Below are 26987 nucleotides of genomic sequence, written 5' to 3'. Positions count from 1 at the left end.
CTTTAGGCTACTGTAAACAGGAAGAACAGCCAGCACTCAGTCTGACTCTCTGTATTCAACGATCTTGGCGGCATCATAGCCCACCTAAAACATGCACATAACACAGTAGCTTGTGCTTCAAAAGCACCTTCAGCTATTACCCTGCTAGCCGGGCGCTTCTCGCTCATACTGAGCATTAGCACCCGAGGACCCACTTAGCATTCCCCATAAGACCAGCGTTCCGCTCTCGCGGCTACGTCTTAAAAGATGATTTACCTGAGCCAGAAACTTGAAGTGAAGACACTATCCGATGTGCAACATCCTCTTCTAGATAAGACACTTTGACGTCTTTTATATCAAAAAGTTCTTAATGCAATACCATTCAGGAAGTGTGGGGGGCAGTAGTGTAAACACAGTGCGTCGCTGTCCGTACTGCCCCCCAACACTTCCTGAATGGTATTGCCTTAAGGACTTTTTGATATAAAGGACGTAAAAGTGGATTTTATGCAACAAGTTTGAAGCGGCGTCATCTGTCACTATCTAGAAGAGGATGTTGCGCATCGGGTAGGGTCTTCACTTCAAGTTTCTGGCTCAGGTAAATAATATTTTAAAGGCCCATTCCGTCGGTTCTGGCGAGAAATAAATGTGCACAAAGTGTTTTTTATTGGCAATGAGTGAATGCGCCTTGACGTAACTTAAAAATCGCGACTTGTTTCTCTCCAACCAGCCGTTCAGAAGATGCATGGAAATATCGCATTTTCGAAGGGGTGAGCATTTCCCGCCACAGCTAGAGGATGTGACGTCTGCGCGTTCACGAGCCTGCCTCTTGTCCTCATGGCTCCGGCGTAAATACCAATACCAACGAAGAAGACGGCAAACAGGAAATGGCTAACGTTATGTTCGTCGCTAGCTGCTAGCAAAAGGAAACAACACAGACTCCAGAAAAAGTCCACACTAATAATAATAATAATAACAAGTGCACAAAGTTTGGTTGAGATTTGCTGACCTGACCGGGTTCAAGCAGTAGTAGCAGTAGTAATAGTAGTGTTAGTGTATATGTGTGTAAGTGTGTATATGTGTGTGTGTATATATGTGTGTGTATATGTGTGAGTATATGTGTGTGTGTGTGTGTGTGTGTATGTGTATATGTGTGTGTGTGTGTGTGTGTGTGTGTGGCGTGTGTGTGTGTGTGTGTATAGGTGTGTGCATGTGTGTGTGTGTGTGTGTGTGTGTGTGTGTGCATGTGTGTGTGTGTGTGTGTGTGTGTGTGCACGATGTTATGTGGAGGAAGGATGACATCATAGATGACATCATAGATGACATCATAGATGACATCATCAGTGATGTCACAAGACTGTCATCGGTGATGACATAGTGTCAAAGTTTAAACATTTATCATTTCAAGACGGTTTCACGTATCCAAATTCTTTGTAAGTCTTTAGATCAGGGAAGTCCAGAGATGACACAGAAAAAGTTTGGGCTCATTCGGGCAAATGGCCTAGGACGAGTTCGTTTATCAAAAGTTTAAACATTTATCATTTCAAGACGGTTTCACGTATCCAAATTCTTTCTAAGTTTTTAAATCAGGGAAGTCCAGAGATGACACACAAAAAGTTTGGGCTCATTCGGGCAAATGGCCTAGGACGAGTTCGTTTTTTTTTTTTTTTGAGAAAGTACAAGATGGCGGAAAATCTAGCAGACTTAAATGGGCGTGGTCTATATGGATAGATGCGTATTGATCCAGGGAATCCAGCAGATGTGGATTTTTGATTCTACGCCTCACGGTTCAGCAGTTATGGACCAATACGTGAAATGGTCTGTTATAGCGCCACCATCTGGTCAATATGGCTAATTTTTTGTCTCTGAGTAGTGGGGCACATTTCCAACCTATGTGCAAAGTCTGGCTACTGTACCCCTTACGGTTTTTGATGTGCATACTGTTTTAGCGGAGAATAATAATAAACGGAACAGATACAATAGGGATCCACGCACTTCGTGCTTGGACCCCTAATAAACATGGGTTTTATATAGCGCTTTTCTAGGACTCAAAGACGCTTTACAAACAAAGAAACACTAAAGGGTCGGGGACGACGTAAGTGCAACAGACAATGGACAAACACGACACAGGCACACAGGGATAGGCAGGGGGAACTAGGAGAAGGCAGAGGAGAAGAGATGGGTTTTGAGGCGGGATTGGAAGACATTGAGGGAGTCTGATTCTCTAATGTCCGGGGGGAGAGAGTTCCAGAGCTTGGGAGCTGCCCTGGAGAAAGCGCTGTCGCCAAAACTGCAGAGGTTGGATTTGGGGGTGGAGAGAAGGCCGGCAGAGGTGGATCAGAGGGAACGGGAGGGTTGGTAGGGGGAGAGGATGTTGGTGAGATATGGGGGGGCCAGTTGGTGGAGAACTTTGTAAGTGATGACGAGGATTTTGTAGGTGATCCGGGAGGAGATGGGAAGCCAGTGGAGTTGTTGAAGGACTGGGGTGATGTGGTGCCAGGATTTGGTGTGGGTGAGGAGACGGGCGGCTGCGTTTTGGACCAGTTGGAGTTTATTGATGAGGGTGGAGTTGGTGCCGTAGAGGAGTCAGTTGCAGTAGTCCAGACGGGAGGAGATGAAGGCGTGAATGAGTGTTTCAGCATCAGGGTGTGAGAGGGAGGACCGGATCTTGGCGATGTTGCAGAGATGGTAGAAGGAGGTTTTGACAATATGGCGCATGTGGGGTTCAAGGGAGAGGGTGGGGTCAAAAATTACACCGAGGTTGTGTGCCTGAGGAGATGGGGAAACGATAACGTCCGATAATTCATCCAGAATCCTTCCTGGGCATCTCGAGGCTGATCTGACCGATGAATTGTCCAGGTTGCCGTTTTCAAGTGACTTTTATGAGTTAACGTTACAAAGCAAGCAACACCTCTGCTGTTGCCAGGCAACTGTTTGTGCAATAATTGACTGAAGGGCAATTTGCTTTCTTAAGACTGGGGGATGATAGCTGGTGAAGTCTAAAAAACTGTTGCCAAACTGTTGTTTAGATTAATTCACAAGCATATCTAGAAAAGACACAGATTACTGACTGACATTCTAGAATTACTACAGTTAGGTCCATATGGACATTGGACACAATCTTCATCATGTTGTCTCTGTACACCACCACAATGGACTTGAAATGAAACAATCAATATGTGCTTTAACTGCAGACTTCCAGCTTTAATTCGGGGTTATTTATTTACATCCAAATCAGGTGAACGGTGTAGGAATTAGAAATACATCAAGGGACCAAAATTTAATTTTAAGCGACCAAAATAGTTGGACAAACTAACATAATCATGCAATTGTCCAAATGGGTTTTGAAGCATTTGACTAATAATTTATTTCCCTACACCACTCCGTGGTGTAGGGAAATAAATTATTTCATTAAAGATACACCTGAACTGGACAGTTGGCAGTCAGAGCTGATTGGGTTTCTCATTTGGAGTAAATACATGCACTGTGGGTTATATAGCATTTTTATTAACATTCCATATGGAAGTGCTACAAGGCAGCATTTTATTCTGGGAACAATTGTACTGGAAATTATCTGGCTGGGAATTTGACAAGGCAGCATTTTATTCTGGGAACAATTGTACTAGAATTTATCGGGCTGGGAATTAGATAAGGCAGCATTTTAGTCTGGGAACAATTGTAAAGTGGTTTATCTCAGCTTGATCATTTCAAGTCCGGGGCATTAATACCCGTTGATTGTTATGAAGTGTTACCGGAAGTATTATATTTGCATAAGGGGAGAGAAAACATTTCCTCTTTTCGAAGGAACGGTGCGTGGAGCACTTGAGCCGTTGCAAACCACAGCATGTCCACACACGCAGTAACTGATGATGGAGTCAGAATGAAGAAACGTTTTTGTGGATCATAGTAGTCATGATTTTAACACCAGTTGATAATTTGGCACAGGATGGGAAAATGATTCAATGTGGGTTTAACGGGTGGTTATTTAAAGTTAGTTGAAAATATAAGTGAGTCGCTTCCTCCTTATGAACCACAAGTGAAGCAACCCGCATGCACATGAGGGGGAGAAAGGGAACCCTTCCTCTTTTCACTAGCCTGACAATTTTTAGAAGGCGCTGCACAAAGCCACACGCAGTCATTCAATTTATACTGATACAAGCTACAGTAACTGATTAAAGTAAGACGTCCACCAGACGTGCATATCATGTCTATATAGCGTCGGTCGGTGCAGGACCTTATTTGTATGTCTGTTCGACGTGCAAATCAGGTTCAGTTTATGGACGTCAAAGTACGACCCCTTTTGGATGTGGAAATGAAGTCTAATATTTGAACGTCATTTCTTTGGACGTCCGACTGATGTGCAAATCAGGTTCAGTATCTGGACGTCAAAGTATGACCCCTGTTGGATGTAGGAATGAAGTCTAATATTTGAACGTCATTTCTTTGGACATATGCTCGACGTGCAGATCAGGTTCAGTATCTGGATGTCGAAGTACGACCCCTCTTGGACCTAAATAAGTAGTCTAATATTTGTACGTCATATTTTGGACCTCTGCTCCACGTGCAAAACAGGTTCAGTCTCTGGACGTCAAACTACGACTCCTCTTGGATGTATACATATAGTTCAATATTTGAACATCATTTTTTGGACCTCTGCTCCACGTGCAAATCAGGTGCAGTATCTGGACGTCAAACTATGACCCCTTTTGGATGTGGAAATTTAGTTCAATATTTGAACGTCTGGCTAGGATATTTTTTTAGATATCTGCTCGACGTGCAAATCAGGTTCAGTATCTGGACGTCAAACTATGACCCCTTTTGGATGTGGAAATTTAGTTTAATATTTGAACGTCTGGCTAGGATATTTTTTTAGACATCTGCTCGACGTGCAAATCAGGTTCAGTATCTGGACGTCAAACTATGACCCCTTTTGGATGTGGAAATTTTGTTCAATATTTGAACGTCTGGCTAGGATATTTTTTTAGACATCTGCTCGACGTGCAAATCAGGTTCAGTATCTGTACGTCAAATTCCGACCCCTCTTGGATGTAGAAATGCAGTTCAATATTTGAACATCTGGCTAGGAGATTTTTTTGAATGTCTGTGGACATGCAAAACAGGTTCAGTATCTGGACATCAAACTACTACCCCTTTTGGACATAGAAATGTAGTTCAATATTTGAATCCCTGATTAGGAGATTTTTTTGGACGTGTTGATGTGCGAATCAGATTCAGTATCTGGACGTGAAAGTACGACCCATCTGGACATAGAAATGCAGTTCAATATTTGACTAGCTGACTGGCTAGGAGAATTTTTGGACGTCTGTGGACATGCAAGACACGTGCAACAAATCGACGTGATTAATAAAATATTTTATATTTGTGATAAAAATACATAACATGTATAATTTATTAACAGAATATTTATTGTTATTATTGTAGCGAAGGAGCACGAAAGAGTGTGAGTGTGGTGTAGCAATTTTGTGGTGTAGCCACAATTGTCATGGTACCCCCAACAAGTGAAGCCCAAACTACAGAGATACAGAGAAAAAGACGCCTTGTGCCGTAAAAATGCTGGAATTTCCCACTAGGAATATAACGATGTTCGGCACGGCAACTTTGGTGATGTAGTTGAATCCTAGACCGATGCCGACAGTGAGTACAGGTCAGGAAACCTCACCCAATTTATAGAGTGAGCTTATTTGTGTAAGGTAACCTGTCTGTTGCTGGCAAAGCTTTAAAACATGTGGAGAAGGCATCCGGATCTTCCATATTTCTATGACAGCTGAACCGCTAGCTGTCACTTTCTGCAACCAGTTCAGCTCCGCCCACAAAATACATAATCGCTGTTTACAAACATAAAGGAGGTCTCTAGCCGGAATGGAATGATCCTTGTTTCAGAACCACATTTTGCGACTATTCGACTGTGAGATTGGCAGTGGAATCAGGCTCCTTCCAACAAATCCTCGACTATTTAGGGTCAGCGCTGATGGAAACGGAAGCAAAAACGCTGCAAAGTTTGCCTTTTATGCAGGGAGAGTTCAAGTTGAAGTTTATTAAAAAAAAACATTGTTGCATCACAAGATGAAATTAGATATTTTTTACAAGTTAAAAAACAGACAATAAGAATAAATTTTATAACAATAAAATGTCTACAGGGAGGAGATAAGTAAAAGGATGGACAATGTGAGCACAGCCTGTCAGCTCTTGGTAAGAAGGACTGCTGCTGTCTTTTTGTGTGACTTATTGGCCCGGTGAACAATCTAGTAGTTCTCAGGTCATATTGGTGGTGTGGAGTTTTGAGGGCTCCAAGCAGGGGGTTGTGGACCCTTCCTCCAGCAGCCAGTTGTGCTGTAAACTAGACCTCAGACTGGCTAGTGAAACGTTGAAAGTGGCCGGTGAAGTTGGAAACGCCTTTGACTCCCACAGTCACATAGGAATTGACATCATCATCATCATCATCATGTCTCTGGTGAACATCCTATCCCGCCCCCGTCTTGCTCGCCTCCAGCAGCGCCTGATTGGCCAGCTCCTTCTTCTTCTGCAGGTAGAGGTTGTGGAGGTAGTCGTCTGGCTGGATGTCCTTCTGACTCAGCTCCCACATGAACTGATCCAGCTTCACTAACGAACGAGCGCTCGCCACTTTCCTATGGGGGGGGGGGGGGGGGGGGGGGGGGAAGAGGGGGGGCAGAGGGGAGAAAGAGACAGAGAGGGAGAGAGAGGGGGCAGAGGGGAGAAAGAGACAGAGAGGGAGAGAGGGGAGAGAGAGGGGGCAGAGGGGAGAAAGAGACAGAGAGGGAGAGGGGGGAGAGAGAGGGGGCAGAGGGGAGAAAGAGACAGAGGGAGAGAGGGGAGAGAGAGGGGGCAGAGGGGAGAGAGAGAGGGAGGGGGCAGAGAGAGGGGGGAGAATGAGAGAGAGGGGGGAAAGAGAGGGAGCAGAGAAAGAGAGGGGGCAGAGGGGAGAGAGAGGGAGAGACAGAGGGAGAGAGAGGGGGCAGAGGGGAGAAAGAGAGACAGAGAGGGAGAGAGGGGAAAGAGGGACAGAGAAAGAGAGAGGGAGAGACAGAGGGAGCAGAGGGGAGAGAGAGAGAGGGGGCAGATGGGAGAGAGAGAGAGAGAGAGGCAGGCATTATTTGAGTGTTTCCAGTTTTCTACATTCACATTTGTTTACATTTTGCCCTTTTTAGCTCACTTATGACAAAGTATGTACTTGATGTTACTGTACTTCCATATGAAAATGTCATGTATTTACTTCCTGGACAACAGAAAATAATACAGATCTAACAGTCTAACGGTGTGGAAGTTGTCATCATGAATGCTGGATGCTAAGCTCAGTCTGGCTGGAGATGTTTTTCATCAGAATCAGCTCAACCAATCACACACACACACACACACACACACACACACACACACACACACACACACACACACACACACACACACACACACACACACAGATGTAGACATAAAGCTATTCACCTTATGTAGCCACGCCCATTTGACCCGGTTGTGTGGCCATATCAAAACGTCCGACTAAAAATAAAATAAAATGGCTGGCTGCTCCAATATCATCTAACTCTGAATTAACTAATAATTAAGCCAATTGTATGTAACATACCAAATAAAAGCAAATGTCTAAGAATGCAACGCCATGTAACTGGCTCGTTAAGTCTCGCATTCCAGGGAATTGCGTTAACGTCTGCAGGTCTAATTGAGTGGCTCGAGCGCAACTCGGAGGAGAGAAAACGATCTGAAGCTTTCTTTGTTGGAGTCCAGGTATGTTTTACAAGAAAGTGCTCGTCATTGTCGACGATCGACATTATCTGACCTGGCTAACAGTGGATACTCGCTTGCTTGCTGTGTACCGGCTCAAAGTAGTAGGCTACGTTCTTTATTTTACCCCTTCACTGTCCGCTCCAAAAACAACTCTCTTATTTTGCACCGTGACCGCCGGAAGTGTTAAAAGAACCCGGAAGAATTTGGCCCAGTGTAAGGTCTGAACATAAGGTGAATAGGTTGAGGCGATATCTCGTCATAGACGCTGGGTTAGCTGGCTCAGGGCGTGGTCAGGGTGGGGTAAAAACCCCCGTTCTATCCATTCAGCAAAGTTAGAATTTAGCTGATAGCCCAGCCCATCGGGGATTTAACCACCGCAGTAAACGCACATCTGAGCAGACATCTTGTGTTCTGCTCTAGAACCCCCAAACATGTAGTTTAGAGCCGCAGCACCGTCTTTTGGTGAGTCAGCCCATGAGATACAGTATATGGGCGGTTTTACCCCACTCACGCGCCAGCCGTATAACATTTTGTGGGCGTTCCCAGACATGCCGACTATCTCTATTGAGACAGAGGTAACTTACTTGAATATATTTATAATATTTCTTCATTAGGAATGAAGGCTTTGACTGTATAATAGGCTACTAGGCACATGTGCACGGGGCAGTGAGTTGGGGTTTGTTTATTTGACAAAGACCAGGCAGTATTGGCAGGCCCGGTTCTACAGCCCGGTTCTACTGTATATTTCATAGCCTGTAGTGGGCTGATTGTTAAAGCAAAAGTAAAGATCCTGGTATCATATGAAACTAGAAGACCTAAGACATCTAAACAAAAATCAATTACCGAGTGCTCATTGGTCGACTCCAGGCATGTGAGGTGCTCATTGGTCGACTCTAGGCATGTGAGGTGCTCATTGGTCGACGCCAGGCATGTCTGAGGTGCTCTTGAAGTACAAAATTAAATCCAAAGGAAAAGCCTCAGCTCGCTTCAGGCCCTAATCCCACACCGAGACAAGGTGCAAAGGTTAAAAAGCCTTTATTTTGCTATGAGCATTAGACCTCATTGGTGCCTGCCTGGCCAATCCCAGCGCTCGACTGCTGCGTAGGCGGGCACAGGGTGTGGCTCTATGCCCTAACAAAAATATGCGACGCCGAAATTCCCACCCTGGACGTGAGGTTCCACATTTCTTTGGTCCACTCCATACATTACACAGAGGCAATAGCCTCTGTGCACAACTGAAAGGACGAACTTCCGGTTTTAGTCAAACCGGCGAGCGAGTTTCCGCTTTAGCCCGGTCGCTGTGTCTATCAAACTTATCTCTGACTATCTGGTTTTTCTACACTATTTCTGGAACTGATTACTGAATTTTTATGACGGACTTGGCTGAATCGATATTTGATTTGACCGCCGCCTGGACACGGACTTGAATTTTTACGGATTGCAGACTTGTATGAAGCTTAAGATGCTATTACGTTAGCTAAAGCTAACGTTAACGATAGTTTAAAGCTAACAGTGTTGGAACCATAGGTTAGAACGAACATCTTCTCTACCACCGAATTGCTTCAAAAATGACAATTTTTACGGGATGTCTCCAAGATCTGCCTAAAATAAATGTAAACGATGTCCATCGTATTGTTAATGCCTGTTCCCCCGCTCCCATAAGCAAGCGAGAGAAGGGATTTGGGAAGCAGTGGAAGCTCATCCTACTGTTATAGCGACTTGAAGCTGAGCAAAGTGGCACACAGCAGTGCTCATTAGAGCCACCCATACCTCTTTGTAACTTGTGCACATCTCGTACATTATCATTTCTTTTTTCTCACAGCACTCATCTTGTCTTGTTATTGTCATTCGGAGTTCTCAGTGTTTTGCTAGCTTCTAGCTAAGGGTTCGTTAGCTAACGTTAGTTAGTTTAACCAGCTTAAACGTCATACAAGTCCGCAATCATTAAATTTGTGTCCGTGTCCAGGCAGCGGTCAAATCAAATATCCATTCAGCCAAGTCCGTAATCCAAATTCAGTAATCAGTTCCAGAAATAGTGTCGAAAAACCAGATAGTTAGAGATAAGTTTGATAAACACATCGACTAGCACAGCGACCGGGCCGGTAAGGAGAGGAAGCCGATACAGCGGAAACTGGCTCGCCGGGTTGGCAAGAAAACCGGAAGTTTGTCTAATCGCTTGTGCAACTAGCCTATTCAAAGTGCTTCACATCAAATAGATGAGAAGAAGAGAAAAGAAAAAGAAAGAAAAAATGCATAAATCAAAATAGAAAACATACAGAGAAATGAAAATAATAAGTATGTCACAGTGCATTTGAGTAAAGAAGCTTATTTGTGCATACTTTCATAATGAGATCGGTTCTCCCAAAACAACTCTAGAAGCACTTCATTAACTTATTACTTTACATGTATTTTTTATGTATTCATGATTTTATTTGTCACCTAAAAATATGTAGTCTATCCACCGTATTTCTAGCTGCCATGATGCCTGATGGGTGCTTCTTCCGCTTCCGGTGTAATTTCTACACTGTTTTAACTTGACAAAAAAAAACGTCTATGAGGATTTTACAGCAGAGCCATTCTGCTCTACAGCCGTGTCGTTCGGGTGCTGGGATAACGTAATGCATTGTGGGTAGTCGGCTACTGTGGCTAATGCTAATGTGGCTAGCGTGATAGTTACTTTACATGGCAGTAAAACGCCACTGAATGACCAAATTGATTTAACTTTTAACCATTTCGAGTAACACTGTTTCCATACGGACCCCCAGCGTTGGTTAGTTGTTTATAACGTGACTATATTTATAACTTTTATAACGGACTCCAGCTTCCGGTTTATAATTCGGGTCTGCAGCCGAGGCTGCAGAAGAAGCCTGCATGACTCTGTTGCAAGCTGCAACAATGAGTCACGTTAAACCGGACCTTGTTCCCACAATTATTTTTGACAGTGGGACATAAAAAAATAAGGTGGATAGCAAAATATTGTTTGCAAAGGCTGACTTCGCCTGTTACTCACATTCCCAATAACCTCAGAGCTTTATTGTAAATTTGCCATCCCGCAGCAGTGACTGCTTTCCATGAGTTAATGCCACATTCCATGGTGTCAAATCAAACTAATTGGACTTGCGACATTATATTTTAGATTTCAAGGTCAAAGAAGTCTCTCTTTTGGATGTATTCTGCCTCACAATGTCGTGAAATCTGCGGACGAGGTCTCTGAAAGGAGAATAATTAGGGGCGTGGTAAAAGAAAGAACCTTGACCCTTAGGGTTAGGGTTAGGGTTATGCACTTGACCCTTTTACGATCAGAAAGGGTTGATCGTACGGTGCTGTTTTTGTGCTCCCTTGATAAATGAGTCTCTTTGTTTAACGGTAGACATTTTAGCTTCATTAACCACCAGCAGGTACGCACGCACGCGCGCGAACACACCTACACACACCTACACACACACACACACACACACGGCCCTACCTGCCGGTCAGGTAGAGAGTGAACTCCTTAAAGCCCATCAGCTGGCATCCATCCAGCTCACACAGGTCGGTTACTGCAGTGTGCGTGTGTGTAGGTGTGTGTGTAGGTGTGGGTGTCGGTGCAGGTGTGTGTGTAGGTGTGGGTGTGTGTGTAGGTGTAGGGGTCTGTGTGTTATCATCCGGCTCGGGACTTGAACCCGCGGCCCTGGGCGTGCGGTCCGTGCTCTTGGCCCCGCCCCCGTGGCTCAGCCTGGGGTACAGAGTCAGACCTGATGCTCGCTCCAGCTCCGCCAGGCTGACCTGGAAGCAGGACGGGACAATAGAAGATATTATTGAAGCGGTTTCTGAAAAGCATGTTAAAAAAACAAACGCATTTTCAGTATGTTTCAAAAGTCATCAAAGTGATGCACGTTTGTGAAGATTATCCTGCTGAACACAAATTCACGCTCCCATAAACTTGTGTTAGCCACAGACAGATCTTATTTCATAAATGTAACTGAACATTTTAAAACCCTGTTCACTTTTCCCCATAAGCTCCAACATGCTACTTCCAGACTCATTCCTTCTGTGCTCGATAAAGCTGGAAATAAGGTCCAGGTTGTTAAATTCTTCAATCAGACGTGTGATTCGATTCCCACCTGGGACGCTGTGAGCGCTGAAGGAGTGCGTGCCCGTCCGCGAGTGCCACCGCCCGGGTGGGCTCATCAAAAGGGCCTTTCTGTGTGGAGTTTGCATGTTCTCCCCGTGCCCCCTGGGGGTTTCCTTCATATAGGAACCCCCTTCGCCAAAACATGCAATATCCTGGTTGCTAATGTGGTGCCTCCTCTGGTCATTCAGGGCGCTTGTTCGGAGGGAGGGGAACTCATTGGAATAGCGTGATCCTCCCACGTGCTATGTCCTACCGGTGAAGCTTCCCCTGTCAGGTGAAAAGAAGCGGCTGGCTAACTGCCCATGTCTCGGAGGAAGCATGGAGCCAGTTTCAGCCCTCCCCAGATCGGCAGAGGGTGGAGTAGCAACCAGGATAAATAAATTAAAATCTGGGATTTTCTTTGAAATAAATCAGACGTGTGGAAATATTATGGGTTCAAAAATAAAGAACAACAGAAAGACGAGGTTCCCACCTGCAGAACCTGCCTGAGGAAGGCTCTGCCTCGGGGGCCAACACCTCCAATATTTGTTTCTTAAAGAAGAATTTCACCAAAAACAATGCTGAATGTGATGTCATGAGCAGTGATGTCATCACTGCTCCACACCTGAACTCCAATCAACTCTGAATAACAAAATATCAAACTAAATGAATGTCTGCAACATGTCTCAAATAATGCTGCGATTGCTAACATTATGTGAATGATTCTCTACACTGTATAAATCCTTCTAGTGAGGTTAAGAGAGTACATTGAGATGACCTCCAATGCCATGGTACAGGCTGAAGGTGTGAATTGAACCCACTCTAAATTCAGTTGGGTTTTTCTCCTCAAGAGGCCATGCTGCCAAAACACCTGCTTTTGTTCATTTTTGAGTTAAATTGTTGAGCTATTTTCTATGTTTTGTTTAAGTTGCACATGTAATGGACACGGTTAATAGATCTGCACCTCTGAGAACTGAAGGTATCTTCTGAGTCTGCCTGCCTCCCACCTTCCTTGACACTCATGCCAGACTACAGGTCCTTACACATCAAGAGCGATGCGAATATACAGTACGGCACGAAATTGCGATGCGAGTTTTGACCCACCTGTCAATCACAGCCACAGATGTGTACACGTCGGAAGCGAATTTCTGAAAAATCGACCGTGGTTCGAAAAAATAAACTTCGCCGTTGGTATGCACGGTTGCATTAACTGATATAGTTTCGGAAAATATTATTGACGCTCCCGATGTGTAAGGACCTTACCTCACAGTGATACACTTTACTAAAACATTCATGATATCAGATCAGAAGTGTTCTTTGTTTTGTGTTCACAATAGTGATGTCAGCTAGATTTGGTTAGGTCAGAGCTGTGGAATAGTAAATCATCCATCGTTTCTCACTACATGCGCTGTGTGCAGTCATCATCACAGCGCATGCGCCTCATGGCAAACTTCGGTTATACGCCTGTTAGCTCGGTTACTATTTGTTCAGTATCATAGTCCCGCAAACGCATGCCGGACTGGCCCCGCATTATAAATTCAAAATCTGCGGGAATTGCCGAAAATATGCGCGATACCCGAAATCCCGCGCCGAACTGTAGGCCCTGCAATAGTATCGTTAATCCCGTTTATTTGAGAGAGGATGATCTTCATATCGTCCCACCCCTACCTGGAAGTCTGTCAGCGGGCGCTCGAAGCCGACTGGCCGGTTGGGGATGATGAACGCCCCCAGACCCAGGACAGGCGCTGCCGATTGGTCGGTGGCATCCTCGTTGTTGTTGTTGACATCTGTGCTGTTCTGCACCAAGATGGCTTTGAAGAGGTGAGTGGGAACGGCGACGTCGTCTTTGCCGATCACCTGCACACAAACAGTTCAGATGATATAGTTCAGATATATATATATATATATATATATATATATATATATATATATATATATTTGCAAAAACAGGTATCTCCGTTTGGATTTTTTATCATTTTATTTTATATATTGATGTATTTATACTGTAATTTATTTATTTTTGGGAAATTTTTATTATCAACCATAACTAAAAAATATTCATCTGATAATTTTCACATAAATCACCTCAATAATGTTTTCTATGTGCACTCCAGGGAGTATCAAACAGATGTTCATTTTAAGAATGGCGTTTACCTGGGGGCGGGTTTCCCTTTCTTTTGGGGGATTATCTATCCTAGTCTGAGCAGATGCCCTCCTCTCACCACAGAAGAGAGGCATCTTACCACGGAGTCATTACGCCAAAGAGTTAGTTGCCATAGATGCCTTGCCTTAGAATTAGTTGCCATGCCATTTCATGCCATACAATTAGTTGCCGTGCCATTTGTGAATAAAGCTCATGATTGAAATGTTGGTCTCGACCTAGTTTCAAGATGAGAACCAGTAATGTTACCTCACATCACAATAGGCATCTCACTTTTTGTCCATTATCACTTTTTAAGTGATAATGGATAACGATAATGTCCTCGGCGCCAGGAGGACCGGTTGCTTCCGCAACCGCAACCTTCTGTCAGGGGAGGGAAATGTCCGAAACGAAAATCAAAATTGTAAATAGTTATTTTTGATAAACTGAGCACACAGGGGTGATTTAAATACTTACTTTGACCGACTCATTTTTTTCCTCAAGTTACAAAAGTGCCATATTAAAGCAGCTACGAGCAACTTTTTCGATTGTTATTAAACAGTATAAATTTAATATCAATGCATCACATCTTACCTCTAATAGTCGACGAGACCAAAGCCGTGTGTATCTGAGATTGCTCCCTTAGGTGATTATTAAGTCTATAGTCTGCCTAAACTCGCGCCAACAGGGGGCTCTCTAGAGCGACCGGACCGGGTAACCCGGAAGTGAAACAAGGAAGTGAAACGCAGCTGCCTTCCAACGCCGTTTGCGCTGCCTAGCAACATAACATAAACAATGTGAACGCCACGCATACTCGCGGGAACATCTCTCGTTATATTCTAACAGGTTTTTTGGAAGTTATTTTGTGGTTATGGCCGAAGTGGCTGCTGCAAACCGTTTCATTTCACTTCCTGATCTGCCCTGGCTACAGACACACTAACACTGGCCGATTCACTCGGGGTTCAAGCGAGACTACTCTGCGTTGCTCTCGTCGACTATTAGAGGTAAGATGTGATGCATTGATATTAAATTTATACTGTTTAATAACAATCGAAAAAGTTGCTCGTAGCTGCTTTAACCCTTAACGGGGGTATAGAGCTCAAACTGCTCTCTTGATAACACTGTTGAAACTATGGCGCATTGATATGAATGGTGAACAGACCATTTGGCTGAACGACTTTACCAACTGTACATTATCACTTTTTAATGGACACTCTGCAGCCAATCAGAATCGAGTATTCACCCAGACCATGGTATAAATACACATATATATATATATATATATGCCAATAGAGCAGGCGAGGCCATGCAGTAGCCGAGCTGTAGGTGAGGCCGAGCTGCCATGCGAGCCAATGAAGCGGGCGAGCTGCAGGGCGGGTGAGTAGTGAGCCCGCGCAGCTACTAGTATGTATGTATGTATGTATGTATGTATGTATGTATGTGTGTATGTGTGTATGTATGTATGTATGTATGTATGTATGTATGTGTGCACTTTATTATGAAGTCATCCTCCTTGTGATCACTTTGTTTTAAGTCTTGAATAGACCACAGAGTAACCACAAATTTGAACGCAATTATAAATTCATTGCAGACCGCCCGCGTGCTGCACCATCTGACCGAAGCCATCCCACGCGCTGTGTTGGTTTTGGTGGGTCCCTCCAGGCCTGAAAACACTGGACTGTATGGCATTCGCAGAATGTAGAAGAGACAGTCTGGCTTGAGAGACTACAGTACCTGATAGGAGACTATCTTCCTCCCATCCTCCTCTTCGGGCAGAACCAGCGGTCCAGAGACCACCCAGACGTCCTGGAAACGCTGAGTCAGCTCCCGGCAGTACATCTCCAGTCTACACACACACACACACATACACACACACACACACACACACACACACACACACACACACACACACACAAAGCAGTCATAGAGTACCGCAGGGATGACATTTTTGTAGGCTTAACCAGAAATCGCCGCCATGTTGGTTCATCAGGGGAAAAGTGAATGGGGTTTTAGAATGGGGATTTCACTTAAATGCATAAAGGTCTGTGGTTAACAAACATTTATGGGAGTGCGAATTTGGGTTGCAGTGTTTCCCATACATTGACACATTTATGATGCAGCGCTACAACGCACCGATGAGCTACAGCAGAATTTGACCGTTTTTCTTTCCCTCGCAAAACTCCACATTGGCCTGCTCTCGCTCTCGCTCTCTCTCACACACACACACACACACACACGCACACGCACACGCACACGCAAACAGGACAGCGGAGTGATTGAGTGATATCAGGGCCAATCAGAGGCAAAGTAGAACGGGTGAGATGTTGTTTTCAAGACACGTGATCGATTAAATGCATCGTGATTCGTTTAGATGCACATGGGGGAGGCGGCCACGTTTACTCGGAAAGTCCGCAAACTGTCCGCAACCAGGAAATCACACATCACAGTGAGAAGCGTTAGTCTGCTTCAAAGGGCATCAAAACAAGTCCGCCTCCTGCTAAACCCTGATGTCATCTGCTATTAACTTATGTGTTTACTTTTGCTACTAAACCAACATCAGGACATCCAAGCAAGATCTGACAGAGAGCAATGACATAGAGAGCCGCAGGGATGACGTATTTTTGTAGTCAGAACGCGGAAGTCCCGGACTTCCTGGTTCTTCACTGTTTCTGTCTATGGGATTTTTGAATGGGGTTTTTGCCGCGATGCTTCAAATACGGTCTCTGGGCAACGCAAGATTAATCAAACGCGAACCAGAGTTCAGTCGGATAATCTTCACACATGAGGACCACTTTCATGAGTTTTGTAGCGTAAATGCAAGCCCTAGAAGTAAAAAGCTCGAGCTAAGCTAATCCAGAACTACACACTGTCGCATAGGCTTCCACGTCACATCAGCACTCAACCTGGACTGTTGTTGATATGTGCACTGATTACCCCGGGCTGAACGGGCTGAACCAGGTGAGGGAAAGAGAATTTCCGTGTTCGTCCTTTGAAGTGGTGACGTTATTGACGTATATATCCCCATCGACTCAACAGTGTAGTCTCATTTAGCCGTTTGCTAGCTAGCCGTCCTTTTAGCGGCACGTAAAAGCTTCAACACTCATAAAAGTGGTCCTCGTGTGTGAAGATGATGTTACTAAACACTGGTTCGCGTTTGATTAAGCCAGCGTTGCCCAGAGAGATTATTAGAAGCATCGCGCCAAAAACCCATTCAAAACTCCCATAGGCGAAAACTGTGAAAAACCAGGAGTGTTAGCATCGATGATTTCCGGACTCGTTCCTGCGGCTCTCTACCGCATATCCGTGTTAGTGTAGAATGGTTAGTTCCTTGCTCTGCTCTCCCCTAGGAGCGCTGGCTCCGCGGTAACGGCACTAGACCGCGGAGCAGCTGTATCGCGCAGTAAATCTTCTTATTTTTTTACATCAATTTCCTGTCTCCTCTTAACACATTGACTGCCAGACGTTTTTTTGTTGCTGTAGGTAGCTTCTGCCAAGCCGTTTTTTGAGGATTGTGGCTCATTTTACAAGAGCCGAGGATTATTTTCTGCTTGGAGTTTGTGAACATACAATATCTCAAAAGTACTAATAGAATGTGTACTTTCTCTGTCTAAAAGAGTTAGTTTGTAGAGTTAGTAGTTATGTAAGCATTAGCAGTTGAATACAGCATGGTTTTAGCGTCAGAAAAAATATTCAGAGATAAACGGCTTTTTGTGAAATTCGATAGAACTGTCACTTTAACCATTCATTTTTGGCATCAGTAAGACCTAAACAATAGTTTTGAACAGTAATTTCCTCCATAACAGCAGTAAACTTCCCTCTGCTCAACTCCTCCCTCCTGTGGGCGTTGTTTTTGGCTGCAGCGCCATGTCACAAGCACTTTCCTACCTTTGCAAATGCACTTTCTCATACTCTCGACCTCTCAAATAAATTTCTGAATAGAAATTAAATTACTCTAAATTATAGCGAAAAAGAAACAAAAAAGAATGGGTTGAAAATCCCATTCTAAAAGCCTTTTAGAATGGGATTTGTTTCCAATTTGGTGTCGGACTAGGGGGCAGTCCCCGCTTGTCACCAGTTTGCTTTGCTGCTGCTGTGCGGGTGTGAGCCTGTCTGTGCGGCCGCTCTTTGAGGAAGCCCGGCTGGACTCGCCCGCCTCCCGGAGCCCTGGCCGAGAGCTCCGATGAAGCCCCTGCGACTCTGGTCATATTTACGCTGCGTGCCTCAAAGTGTGCTCCATCCGCAATCCACGATGCAAGTTTGCAATCCCGCACCGCCAGCAATCAACGCGAAAACGAAAGCGCCTCCGCCAATCCATTTTCATGAGAATGGAAATGGATCACACTGCTTTTTGCTTGCCTTCCTACTTCCTTGTCGCCACTTAGTGGGTCGGTGGAATGGGTTGTACACGTTGTACACGTCCAATACTTATATAAGATATGTAAAAGGGTTAGATGCACAACCCCCCGTTAAAAAAAAAAATCGATGCCAAAAACGTGTTTACACGTTGTTGGCAGTCAACAGCTGGATTCTGAAAACGTGTTTACACGTTGTTGGCAGTGAATGTGTTAAATACAAAAAAAACGGTCTGTATGATGTTCACTAGGCATGGGTCGATTTCCGGTTTTACCGGTTCGGTTCGGTGTACGAGCCCAAACCGGTTTGATCACGTGCGAACCGAAAAAACCTATTTATTTTTTTATTTTTTTTGCCAGTCCATTCTGATTGCACTATTGTTCGTATTAGCCTCTTCTCAAGTTGCACTAGTATGCAAAAGTCTTATTTTGTTTATTATGTTGATGTTTGAAGAAAAGTTAAGCTGAATAGTTATGAGAAATAAATACAGGGTGTGTTTGTTACACAGGTGTCCTGCTTCTTTTTATTCAGTATCATTGCTGGTTGACAATACCAGCTTAGAGGTGTATTATCGCTATCAGGTGGACTGAAGTTGCACTACAGACAGTTATGGGCCACACTCGGGAGCCCTGCTTTAAAAAAAAAAAAAAAAAAAAAAAACTTTTTTTTTCTTTTTTTTTTAATTACAAAAAAAATCGGTATACCGGTTCGATCCGGTTTAGACGGCAATATCGAACCGGTTTTTAAATTTTCAAACCGACCCAGCCCTAATGTTCACCAAAAAAAATAACAAAACTGTCACTCACTCGGGTGTGTTCCTGAACGGTGAGGAACTCGCTCTAGTAAGCAAGTTCAAATATCTCTGAGTCATCTTGGACTCAACCCTCACCTTTCAGAAACACATTAAAAAAGTGACCAATTCAGTCAAATACAACCTGGCGAACTTCAGACAGATCAGAAATTTCCTGACGGAAGATGCTGCCCTGATGTTCCTACACTCTATGATTTTTCCCCACATTGACTACTGCTTAACTCATTGAGTGCCATGGACGAACATGTCCGTCATTTCAAATAGTAACGTAGAGTGCCAAGGACGGACATGTTCGTCAATTGCGTTTTTTGACGGTGGGACGTCGATCAAAGCCTTCCGCATTTCCTGTACAACTATTGTAGCTATTGGAGGTCTATAACCTATTTTACAGAACCCTTAGGTGGCGACAGTGCTCTCCAGATTACAGAAATGTCAGGAATACACAGCCTGAAATAGCCGTGATCAAAGTGAACCCGCTCATGCTGCAGCCCAGAGCCATGTAGATTGTTCTGGCTGCAACTGACGGGGGCTGCGAACACAGTCAATCCGCGCACACAACTGAGCCCTTCTGCCTCTGTCTATCTGTCAGCATAGTTTCTCCACACGATTAGCCGCTAGAAAAGCAGCAGCCGACAATGAAAAGCCAAACCTTTTACTGCAGTCCGCGTGTGGCTTCTCCATGTTGCGCTGCCTGGGAGGCGGCGCACCAAAAGCACTCCGAAAATAGACGCTGCGTGCGTGAGGCTGTGTGTTACTAGTGTGGGGAGGAGTTTTCAGCTGAGGGGGGGGGAGGGGGTTGGGGCACGCAGGGCAGGACACAACTACACCACATCACTACATCAGAAAATATTACCTAGAATCAGTGAATGTGCTTGAAATGCTGCATTTCACAAAAGGCTGAATATCTCAGCTTATAATTTGAAATGCCTGAAAACGCTGAAAACAACCTATCTTCTCCGGCTCATAACTAAAGAACGGAAAATGGTATCAATAAACTTTTTTTTGCTGATGATACAATAGAGTCTCCTTGTTCTTTTTGCGTGTTCTGTGTTTACATAGTAATATCACACAATATTCTGTGGGCCTCGAGAAATCACTGAAAACGCTCTGAAACTCTGGCACTGGGAGCGTCCGTTCTCCAAAAGTGGCTGGCACTCAATGAGTTAACGAGCTGGTCGTTGGCACGTACAGGGCCGGTTCCAGAACAAGATGACTAGGGGTGCATCCTAGATAGGAAGGGGTGCAGATGCCCGGCCGAAGGCCGGGCCCACTCGGGTGGCCGGCCAAAGGCCGGCCGCCCGAAAAATTTGACATGTTATTTTACTAAAAATAATGCATTTGACCATCATTTGAAGTAGAATGATACCACCCAAGCAAGAATATTTCAAGTGTTTCAAGTGCTTTACTGAAATATTTGGACCATATAATGATAATACAATTATCTCAACCTTAAAAGGTTACATATAGGTGCCAAAAAGCCATAAAATCACATCAAAGAACAAAGAAAAACAACAACTATAATTCAAGTTTAAACAGTAAGTGTGCAGCTGTAGCATTTATTAATTTTTTTTTTTTTTTTTTTTTTTTTACTTTTCAACTGAGCATGCAGACAATTAAAATAAGGGTGCAATGCATGCTTTTGCACCCCCGTAGAACCGGGCCTGGGCACGTAAACCAGCTCTTAAGCCGATGGAATTTTTATTTAAAAAAGCCCTAAAGATCTTTGATAAAAAAAACAATCTTCGCCCATATTTGTAACATTATAAAGAAGCATGATTTCCTTGATTTTTACCATTTTAAAACTTTTAGACAGGCCTGTTTTGTTTTTAAGTGTCTCCACAGTTTTTTAAACGGAGGTCCGTGAAGGGCATGACCACCAGGGCGTGCCTAAGAGGAGACTGCGAGCTGGGCCACAGACGCACCACCTTTGGGGAAGAACGTCCTGTCCATTGTGGGCGTAAAAATATGCAACAGTCTCCCGGTCACAGTTAGGGAATGCCCCACCTACCCTACTTTTAAAGTCAAAATCAAAGAATGGCTCAAATCGACACAACAGTGCACCCATAATTAATAGCCTTCTCTTGGACATTTTTTTTTTTTAATCATTTTATTATCTTATCTGTTTGTGTGTATTGCTTTTATTCTGTGTATGTATTGTTATTCCTTGTGTATGTTTTTTTTATCCCTTGTGCATTTTTGTTATATTGTTTTTTTATTCCCGTATTCTGTATTTATCCTGTAGTTTTTAGTTGTCTATGTCCCGAGGACTGCGGGTGAAAATTAGCTTCGGCTAACCCCGGCACTTTTACCGTTGTCACATATGGATGATTCTGTACGTGTTTAACCGTTTTATTAATGTGCATTGTCCTGTCTAAATAAACAATAAAGTCAAGTCAAGTCAAGTAAAGTAAAGTAAAGTAAAGTAAAGTAAAGTCAATTTATTGGGGGGGGACACATTTTATCAGGCTTAAATATTGGGGGGGGGATTTGTCCTTCCCAATGTATATTGCTGTTACGGCCTTGATGCGCTCACAGGTGTGTGTTTTAGAGGACTTTACAACGGCTGGACCGGGACTCTCCGTTTTCTAATTGATAAAAGTAAACACAGGCAGACTGACCTGTTCCAGATAAAAGTAAACACAGGCAGACTGACCTGTTCCAGAAGCCAGCGTTGTTCTCATAGTTTTGAGGGACGATGTTGGACAGGTAGAACGTCTCTGCCATGGACTGCTGTGAAGACACACACACGGAAAAATATGAATGGTGGTGAACTGAGAGAGACATTCATTTTTTGATCCCGTTTGAATAGTGCCATGAGGTCCACATGTGATGTTTGTCAATTTAAAAGAGAACTATGCATGTCAAGAAAGTCAGTTTGTGGTAAAACGGTTGCAATATAGTTATAAATCGGAAAGACTACGCACCAGTCGCATAAGTGAGGTATATTGTGCAAGACGAGAGATGTAGTTAATTGAGCGGTTTCATACAAAACGAAACGTTACATTTCTTTATATTTTTTTTACATTTCATTTCAGTGTGACTTTCTTGATTCGCAAAGTTCTCTTTTAAATGGACAACATTCACATGTGTACTTCATGGCACGCCGGTTGGTATGCTGAAGGAGGAGGTGACGCTGACTGTGGCGCTCTATATAAAAGAAATAATATCAATAAGAAAAAGTTAAAATGAATCAAATGCAAAGATTACAGAAAGGCTTCACAATAAAAGTATGTTTTAAGAAGTGATTTTAAAGATGATAGTATGTACAGTTATGTGTGTGTGTGTGTGTGTGTGTGTGTGTGTGTGTGTGTGTGTGTGTGTGTGTGTGTGTGTGTGTGTGCATGTGTGTGTGTGTGTGTCACACCTCAGACTGCTTGTTGTCTCCAGCGGGGGCCATGTGACCTCTGGACCAGCCGCTGCCCAGGTAGTCTTCGTTACCCGCACTGAAGCATGCTGGGATGGCGGGGTCCGCACGAAACCTACAGTGCTTCCTGTTTGCCTTACCTGAGAGACAACGAAAGAGGGAGGGAGGGAGGGAGAGAGAGGGAGTAGGGCTGCTCAATCGTCCCTATTTTCATATCGTCCAATCGTGGTCACTAGAGATTGGCGATAGATGATCAAATCACCATAATCTATTAATTGGCCGTCATTTTAATTATTATTATTATTTTTGATAAAGAGACCTATTTCTATTTAATAGCATTAATAATTTGGAGGGGCAAAACAATTGATCATATTATTGAATACAGCGGGCCTGTAGATCAAGCGTAGATGATGCATTTATAAGAGAAAAGATGAAAGAGAGACCGACCATGAATGCGTTCTGAAGCTGCCTCACGCTTGCTGAAACTCTTCATGACTTTTTTCCTGCCGTCTCCTTTTTCATGTTCGTTTCGAATGATTTAACACCGGCTGTAAGGTCATGTAACTGTTGCACTCTTCAGGCTGGAGTCAACTTTTGAACGAGATCGCCATGTTCTTCACAGGTGCGTGCCGTGTACGGCTGCAGAGAGAACACGGCAAACAACACAACCACTTCCGTTTCTAGCCTTCAAAATAAAAGCACACAGTGCAAAATAAACTGAAATCACTCATAGCCTTAACTACGCGGAACCTCCATAAAATAGCTTACACACCAAAAAAACTGGTTGTAATGTTACGATTACATATGGAGCGAAACTAATCTAAAAGCATTACTCAAAACAAAACTTCCATTCCGTTAACTTTGAAAGGCCGCTGCGGAAGACATACCTTTACATTCTGGCTGACTTGACGGCACTCGTTGAGCAAACAGCTTCTAGATATTATTTTTGTAATGTGCTGTAACGTTACGCACGTTTTCCCCCCTCACTCGCACTGATTAAGAGAGCTCTGCCAGAAGCATATCTTAAGTCTACAGTAGGGCGCAGCTTCTAGATATTATTTTTTATAACGTCTTATGATCATAGGCGCCGATTTATGTCTGTGCCAGTGGGTGCCCATGCTTTCGCCCGTTGCCAACCATATACCATCATAGATAGCTCAATTACACACCAAGCCCCATGTGGCTCAGAGACACCACACCAACACAAGCCAAACATAATACTGTACACATTGCACTGTCACAATTAATTGACCACCAATATTAGGCCCGCATAGCTATTAAATAGAAAAGGTTTTATTTTTTCACTCACCATTGACGTTATTTTTTCTTTATGAGGAAAGTGTTGCCCCTTGGAGTTGAGCGTCGGATGAATTGTTTTGTGAATGGTTCTAATGCTTTAGCCCACCTTCTTGTACAAAAGCCTTCAAAGATTCTAGATGGGGTGATGTGGAGGGAAGCGGAGCCCCCATGTTTTTAGCTGCAGTGCACACCTCCCAAAATCCTTTGTCCTTTGTGTCTTCATAGGTTATCCATGGGAATTTGTTTTTCCAGCTAGCTTGATAAGTCCGCCCTTTCTTTTGTCCATGATCCCTTCTGCAGCCCGCCGGGCTCGCCAGTCGCAGTCGCAGACGATGAAGTACTTGGCCTCGGAGCGGCCACGGTGGTACTAGTAGACGTAGTCCCAGCCGCACTGGAAACCACGCTGTGGTTGTTGTGGAACTGGAAGTCGTTGTGGTGGTGGTGGAAACCCCACTAGGTTTAATCAAAAATCTCTTCATTTTGTTTTTGGCTAGTTCTAGTTGTTGTTGATAACTGTCAGTCTGTCTGTCACTCTCTGTCAGATACCGCTCAAGTCCACAAGTGTGTTAACGTCACTGTCTACGTCAGCAGGGTCACGTAGAGTGCACTGACTCATGCAGCCAATCAGATTAACGGGCTATGTTTGGATCAACTCGTTTTGCAACCCGGGGCCGCCGGCGGACCTCGGGCGGGTTGAGTTTGCTATCATGTAAAATGACTCGACCCCGCCCAGGCGGCCCAGCCCCCACAGCCCAGAGCCGAGCATCCACGGGGAAATGATGAGGGGAGTGAGAGAGAGAGAGAGATATCTGCCTGTGGCACAGTAATAGGCATCTATCTCTCTCTCTCTCCCCTCATTTCCCGGTGGGTGCTCGGCTCTTTCCGTGGGTGCTCGCGCGACCCGGCACCCACGTTTTCGGCGCCCTTGCTTATGATAGTAAATTAGTTCAATCGCCTTAAATATATCGCTGTAGAAAAGTCAGCCCTAAGAGAGAGGGAGTTGAGTTTTAACAAGCTTTTATTAAACACTACCTACAACATGTAATCCCTCAATCAGAACAAGAAACAAAACAGCAAACAAACAGGACAACCTGAAAACAGTCGGCAAAACAAAACAATCACAAGCTAAATTATCATCCAGCCCTATACTCACCCCTCAGCTTGTGATTGGTCAGATGTTGGGCCACCCAGCGTGGCGTCTTCCTGGCCTGGTCGTACGACAGCGTGTGGTTGGCATAGTAACGCACCTCCGTGCCCGTTTCCGGGAGACCGAAGCGACCAATCAGCTGCTGGACCTCAGACACTGAGAGAGAGGAGCAGAGAGATTCAATCAGAAGAGTTTCGATAGGAACCAAAAAATAAATGCAACATGGAAGTTTTGGTCAGATTTGTTTACATCCCTGTTAATGAACATTCCTCCTTTGGCCAGGAATTAATTTCTTCCGAACTGTAACAAAGTAAAATCTTCAAAGCAAAATTGCTGGATGTTGCGTTTTATATTTTTGTTCAGTATAATTTTAAGGGGATTTTGATTGAATTAAGGGATGAATTAATGTAGGAATTAATGAAAATGTAAGGTTATTTAAGGGGTTGGCTACGGGGTAGGATGTTTTAATACTGTCCACCGCTGTTTAATGAAATTCACTTCACCGCAGTAAAGATAGCATGATATTTGATATTCGTTTCACATTCAAATTCTAACTGAGGATTTCACAATTTAAGACTGTCTAGATTAAATAATAATAATAATACTTCGACGGTCCAACCTTGGCTCAATTGTCAGTGAGAGACTAAAATATTGTTTTAACCCCCTTTCCAGATTTGTGATACTTTTGATCTACTGTGATGTGAACACATAAGGCCATGTCTCCATTAGCCCGTATTTGATGGGTCGGCACTTCATTTGGACCTATTGTCCAATTTGTCCACACTACCTGGCCCTCTATTGTTCTGAGCATCAAGCCGTTTGATGAAACGTAGGCTTTCATCTCCGGCTATCTGACCTGTCTTTGTCTTCGTCACCAAAATCCGGAGTAGAGTTGAGTGTGTGGACACAAGGAAAACGCAGACATTTGGAATTCCCCATTGTAGGCTACTGTAGGCTATATAGATATTTTCATATTCTGAAATAGAAGTGTTGTCGGGATTATATGGGCTGCCCCCTGAAATGATGGAGATTCAACCTTTCAACTATAGGAATTTTAAATAGGCTACTGGTAATCATATAGCCTACTGTAACTATGGATGGCAGCTAAATAAAAAAGCTTTTTTTTTTTTTTTTGCCTTATTTAGCCTATTTTATGTTTAAGACAAATACAGTAGCCATCCTGTTAACGCTCAATAGATACAGGTATGAGTTAGTGTAACTCAGAAGCGCCACCAAATGGAGTAATCTGATATTGCAACTAAACAATGTTAGTAATTGTGAATGCAGAGCTTGTCGTAATGGACTATCTTTACATTGTTGTATTGCTACGCCTACTTTCAACATGATTTCAGTCAAAGATCTCAGTACTCTCAGGACAGGATCTCATAACTGGTTCTTACCGCTGTCGGTGCCCGGTGTGAGCCCGGGGCTCTGCTCCTCCTCCCGACCCGCCGGGTCCGGGTCTGGACCCGGCTCTGTCTGGTCCCGGTAGAGCTTCAGGGCGGTCAGACAGGAGCCGGTGCTGACGACCGCCCCGCACACAAACCCGCCAACGAACCCCCACAGCTTCACTCTACCCGCCATCTTTAATCTCTCTACACTTACAAACAAACTGGTCTGCCTGTACCCGCCTGTACCGTACACACTGCCGATGACGGCAACTCTACTTTCTGTTCCACGTGGTGGTAGAAGCAAAGAGTAATGAAGGCAAGAGCCGAAGGTGTACATGTTTTTAGCCAAGACCTTGCCGCCATTGTGGCCTACAAAAAGGCCCTCACAAAACCAAGACAGCCAATCAGAGGTAGTTTCTTTCAGGCCAAAATGGCAGATTTGTTGTACTTTGCCCATGCGCTGTCCGCACGGGACAACCCAGGACAACCGAGTCCTAGAGCCTTAGATTTTTATCAATGTAATATCTTTGGCGTAGTGAGGGAAACAACGAGCAAATCTCACGAGATCTGTAGAGAGAAGTGTGTGTGTGTGTGTGTGGGTGTGTGTGTGTGTGTGTGTGTGTGTGTGTGTGTGTGT

The 26987-nt window shown here is 44.1% G+C and overlaps 1 protein-coding gene across 1 annotated transcript; it reads right to left on the bottom strand.

Moving 5' to 3' along the window:
* Positions 1-6108: 6108 nt before the first annotated feature.
* Positions 6109-26543, bottom strand: LOC310771307 (nuclease EXOG, mitochondrial-like; the record flags this gene model as incomplete). Its single annotated transcript, XM_083663950.1, has 8 exons — positions 6109-6623; positions 11219-11517; positions 13514-13702; positions 15720-15831; positions 21803-21879; positions 22514-22653; positions 24966-25115; positions 26360-26543. 8 exons carry the CDS (start codon positions 26541-26543, stop codon positions 6458-6460), a joined length of 1317 nt encoding a protein of 438 aa, XP_083520076.1. The 3' UTR covers positions 6109-6457.
* Between the last annotated feature and the right edge of the window lie 444 nt (positions 26544-26987).

This window comes from Poromitra crassiceps (genome assembly GCF_964638095.1).
Source record: "Poromitra crassiceps genome assembly, contig: HAP1_SCAFFOLD_510, whole genome shotgun sequence".
NCBI lineage: Eukaryota > Metazoa > Chordata > Actinopteri > Beryciformes > Melamphaidae > Poromitra > Poromitra crassiceps.
This window is presented reverse-complemented; position numbering and strand designations above follow the sequence as displayed.